Source organism: Triticum dicoccoides, chromosome 2A (genome assembly GCF_002162155.2).
Source record: "Triticum dicoccoides isolate Atlit2015 ecotype Zavitan chromosome 2A, WEW_v2.0, whole genome shotgun sequence".
NCBI classification, from domain to species: Eukaryota; Viridiplantae; Streptophyta; class Magnoliopsida; order Poales; family Poaceae; genus Triticum; species Triticum dicoccoides.
The window spans coordinates 67,052,920-67,058,111 of NC_041382.1; the positions used below are offsets into that span (position 1 = coordinate 67,052,920).

The 5,192-nt window shown below is 51.8% G+C and overlaps 1 protein-coding gene across 1 annotated transcript; it reads left to right on the top strand.

The window, feature by feature from the left end:
- Positions 1–2,093: 2,093 nt before the first annotated feature.
- LOC119358960 (peroxidase-like) lies at positions 2,094–3,527 on the top strand. Its single transcript, XM_037625330.1, has 3 exons — positions 2,094–2,300; positions 2,400–2,576; positions 2,699–3,527. The coding sequence occupies exons 1-3, from the start codon at positions 2,094–2,096 to the stop codon at positions 3,254–3,256; spliced, it is 942 nt and encodes a 313-aa protein (XP_037481227.1). The 3' UTR covers positions 3,257–3,527.
- The last annotated feature ends 1,665 nt before the right edge of the window (positions 3,528–5,192 follow it).

Sequence of the window (5,192 nt, forward strand, 5' to 3'; positions counted from 1 at the left end):
CCACTAGTAAGGTTTTCTCGTAGTGAAGTGGCACCAATGAGGACGATAGAGTAAGTGGTATTTCATCCATGTTCATCATGCTTGTTGTTGGTGTTTGAAGTGCTAACTTGTTTTGTTTTCATGTAGTACAACATTGCACAAAACTTGTTCAAAGGAGAGGAGAAGAGGACCAAAAAGGGGAAGATCAAGAAAGGAAGGCCATTTACCTTGCCTTATTGCTATGATGTGTTGAAGGATGATGATTTGGATGATTTGGATTTGAGCAACAAACACAAGCGAACAATTGAGTTGGATGATGATGAGGAGGATGAGGATGCATCAAGTGATGACGGCAAGAGAAGCCCCACACCCAACTCGGTTTCACACTCGAAGCCAAAACGACCGGATGGGTGCAAGAAAGACGCAAAAGAAAAAAATAAGAGGAAAGGAGATGATGAGCTCAAAAATGCTATGGAAGCTATTGTGAAGGCAAGAAAAGAAGCCAACAAGGTGAGGAAAATGGCAAGGAACCAAGATGCCGCGGCCAAGGAGAGGAAGGTGGCTTTGGAGGAGAGGAAGGTGGCTTTGGAGGAGAGGAAGGTGAGCAATGAGGAGCGAACTAGATTGTTGGAATGGGAAAAACACTTGTTCTTCTTGGACACATATATCCTCAATGAGGCGTAAAAGAAGCATGTCAATCTTGTCCGTGAAGAAGTCTTGATCCACAAAAAAGCCATGATTCGCGTAATGGGTGGTGGTGGCCTTGGCGCCATGGAAGGCATGGGTGGCTTTGGAGCTATCATGGGCGGCTTAGGTGCCATGGGTGGCTTTGGAGCTACCATGAAGACCATGGGAGGCATGGGTGGCTTTGGAGCACCCCCCGGCGCCATGGTCGCCATGGGAGGCATGAGTTTTGCGTCTCTTATGGGAGGCATGGGTGCATCTCCGGCCACCATGGACGGAATGTCTTCCGGTGTGCCTCACACACCTTCCCATGAAGATGCCGTTGAAGATCTTGCCAATATCGTCCGAGCCTCACGTGATGCGGTGCGCGACAATGATGATGATGAGGAAGAATCATTTTCGGAGGAGGAAGAATCGTCTTCGAAAGATGAGGACGAGGCTTGATGTGTCTTTCGTTTATGTCATGGATTTGGTTGGATGAACTTGTGGGCATGAATTTTTATTCATCAACTTGTTTGTGTGAAATTATATGCCATGTTCATTGCATTTTGAATGTTTGAAATTCATTTTGTGTCCAAAATGCAACATATGGCATGCGCCGGCGAGTCACGCGCGCTGCATTTTAGCGCGGCCGGTCGCGCCAAACCAGTCGATGAACGCGCGGCAAAATAGTTTTTTGCGCGCGGCGTGTTGAGCGGTTGTTGGAGATGCTCTTAGTAGAGTTAGCTTCGGAGGTTGTTGTGGCAGTGGCCGCACCTGCGTGTGTATGTTCTCTGCATATATGTACATACTTGACTGATAAATAGACATGAGTTCAGTCTCTCTGGTGTTACTCTACCTTGCATTGCATGGTATCACATACCTTGTTCTTCTTCCTCGCTTCCGCTTCCGCACTCATTCCTAACATCTGAACATAAAAATTGGTCAGATCCCATATTCTCGTTGTATGCAAAATTACTGCACACCGGTCAAAACGAGGGTGAATTGCCCTGGACAAATTATAGCATGGGGATGATGAAAAGCACGCGTATATCTTCTGTTCTACTAAGCCAATTGATTTTGCAGATTTTTGCGTGGCAAACGCCAATATAGATCGCTCAAGTTGGCCCTATCCACTTGCATGCGTGAACCTTCTAAATATGCGGCCAAGTTTGTCGATACCATGTACGTAGCAGACCGCGATAGGCCTTACCCGCTCGACCGGCTAGCTGTATTTGGTTGGAAAGGTTTATGGATGGATAGATGCCGTGTACGTCGTTCGAGAGGCTAACGCTGGACCAAGCGGACCTAGATTTTGGATGCTCTCTCCCTAGTGGGGGACAGGGAGCGAGGGAGCGATTTGCAGGTGCACCTGAGCTGAATCTTTGACTATAAATATGCATGCGGTGCACTGCTCTCTTGCACAAGCCACACTAGGGAGCTAGCTAACCATGGCCGCCTCTGCCTCTTGCATTTCTCTGGTGGTGCTCGTGGCCCTGGCCACGGCGGCGTCGGCGCAGCTGTCCCCGACGTTCTACGATTCGTCGTGCCCCGGGGCGCTGGCCGCCATCAAGAGCGCCGTGACGGCCGCCGTGAGCAGCGACCCCCGCATGGGCGCGTCGCTGCTCCGGCTGCACTTCCACGACTGCTTTGTCCAGGCAAGTTCCGCATAACTGGAACTTCGCTAACTAATTTGCTTGATCGAGGAACAGCTGGGATTGACCAATTATTTGCTGTGCGTGTTTTGCTGGCTGCAGGGCTGCGACGCCTCTGTTCTGCTGTCCGGCAACGAGCAGAACGCGGGTCCAAACGCGGGGTCGCTGAGGGGCTTCGGTGTCATCGACGGCATCAAGGCCCAGGTCGAGGCCGTGTGCAAGCAAACCGTCTCCTGCGCTGACATCCTCGCCGTCGCCGCCCGCGACTCGGTCGTCGCCGTAAGATCATCATCTTACAAGCACTTACATGCATGATCACTTGGATGGTCGCCGTAGGATCATCCTCTTGCACCATCGTTAAGACGTTAACTGTTGGTTTTGAATCATTCGCGTGCGTGCAGCTCGGAGGTTCGTCATGGACAGTTCCTCTGGGGAGAAGGGACTCCACAGGTGCAAACGCGGGGCTGGCAAACAGCGACATCCCAGGCCCGGGCTCCAGCCGGGCGCAGCTCGAGGCCGCGTTCCTCAAGAAGGGCCTGGACACGGTCGACATGGTGGCCCTCTCCGGCGCACACACCATCGGGCGGGCGCAGTGCAGCTCCTTCCGCTCTCGGATCTACGGCGGCGACACCAACATCAACGCCGCCTACGCGGCGTCGCTCCGGGCCAACTGCCCCCAGTCCGGCGGCAACGGCAACCTGGCGCCGCTGGACGCGACGACGCCCAACACCTTCGACAACGCATACTACACGGACCTCCTGTCCCAGAAGGGGCTCATGCACTCGGACCAGGTGCTGTTCAACGGCGACACTACCGACAACACGGTCCGGAACTTCGCGTCCAACCCGGCGGCGTTCAGCAGCGCCTTCACGACGGCCATGATCAAGATGGGCAACATCGCGCCGCTCACCGGGGCGCAGGGCCAGATCAGGTTCAGCTGCTCCAAGGTGAACTCCTGATTGACGTACACGTCGATCGGCAGCTCGCCAGCACGACACACGTCAATGAATAAGTCCCCAGAAGCAGTAGTCAAGACCAATTATAGCACTTAGCAACCAGGTCATGGCCTACTCGGTGCATGCTGTGGTGCTTGAAGACCTCAAGTTTGAAATGCGCGCCAGGTTTTCGAAGCCTGAGGTTCAGGCATGCAGGAGAGATGCAAACAGCGCCGCCCATGCACTGGCTAAACTAGCGACTAGGCCTGCAACCTAATGGTGCCCATGCTTTAGACTAGCCATAGTGGGAGTAACTTCAGCAATAATTTCGAATCCAACTCAGCAAATTTGCTTATGTGGCAATGAGTTAATGAGGAGAGAGGTACTTGTAGTAACTTAGCTAGTTACTGTAACATCACATGTCCCAATGCAATATGAGTCTGTAACTTAATAAATGAATCTTTGCATGTTATCACCCTTATGTTACTACCCACTATGAAGATAGTAACATAGTCTAGGGATATGTGTATGTTACTAATGTATGTTACTATCCATTGTGGCTAGTCTTAATGTAATGTGGGAGTATGCCTATGGTGGTGTTTGGTTCTCTAGTCCTAGGACTTTTTCTAGTCCCAACTAAAAAGTCTCCCTAGTTCCTTGCTAGAGGTTATTAAATGACCATGTTGCCCCTAGTCTACTACCCCTATAAAAGAAGGAGAGAGCGGAGAACCAAACAATCAGACCCATCCATCAACAAGATCTAATGGTCCTAAATCCTTCCGAGTTTAACGCAAAAAACCACGCATTAAGGCACATCGATCGCTAACTCTGCCGCGCCGTTCGAAAAAAAACCCGCACACCCACACGACCTCTCGCCCACGTAGCCTCCCGCACACCCGCATCGATCGCTAACCCATCGATCCTCCTCACGGGCCGTTCCTCCCGCAGCCTCCCGTCCGTCGTCGCTCCCTTCGCCGCGGGAGCTGCCGCTGGTCGCGCCCTCCGACGCCCAAGTTGTCACCGGAGCCGCCCGTCGCGCCTTCAGCCGCAGGTCGCCGCGCCCTTTGCCGCGGGTGTCGTCCGAGCCGCTCATCTTGGAGTCCTCAACCGCCACCGCGCACGCAGGTGAGAGGAGGCGCGACCCTAGCTACAGGTTCCTATTGGGTTGGGTACCGTACTCATGGCTGATGCATGCGGCGGGTTGGGGATTGGGATGTAGGTGGCGCGACGGAGGGGGAGTACGACGAGGTTCTGGGGCAGCTCTCCCTCTCATGCAGAACGTGCGGGCACACACCGGCAACCCACACAACCAGTGGGACCTCATGGACCGCTACCTCCAGGTTCATCCCCTCCTCCTCATGCTCCGCCTGAATCGCGATGAGGGAATGTGTTGTCTGATGCGGGTGAATTTGGTTAGATTCTCGAGCTGGAGGAGGCCATCGCGTGGATGAAGGTCATCCATGTCACCGGGACCAAAGGGAAGGTGAATCACGAGATAACATGTAGTAACTCTCTCCAATTACAATACCAGATGTTGTGTTCTACTATACTGTTCGCCAGTGATGGGGCATTCTAATTTGGTTCTCATATCTAAGCAACTATTGTGCAACAATGAAGTTTTACCAAATCAATATGGTGCTATTTGGCACTGACATGCAGTGTAACCAGTTACAGAGTTCCCCAATCTCTGCTTTGACTGATTTGCCACTGTACAGTTGGTGCCAAGGATTCGAGAAGGTGAACTAATACCAAGAACCATGTCGCCGGATGATTCAGGAAGAGATGGTCCTGATAGTCGAGGTATTTGAGCCTCCCATGTTAACTGTGCTTGGTTATTACATAACATCCATCATATGCAATTGATTATTACATAATCATCACCATTTTGTTAACTATGCTTGGTTCAAACATTCAGATTTCAGTTAAGTATTTTCTCTCTGGAAAGCATGCAAAATAAATA

Coding starts and splice junctions, on each gene's coding strand:
- LOC119358960 (XM_037625330.1), top strand. CDS start 2,094: ATGGCCGCCTCTGCCTCTTGCATTTCTCTGGTGGTGCTCGTGGCCCTG. Junction 2,301..2,399: donor TCCACGACTGCTTTGTCCAG/GCAAGTTCCGCA, acceptor TGCTGGCTGCAG/GGCTGCGACGCCTCTGTTCT. Junction 2,577..2,698: donor CCCGCGACTCGGTCGTCGCC/GTAAGATCATCA, acceptor GCGTGCGTGCAG/CTCGGAGGTTCGTCATGGAC.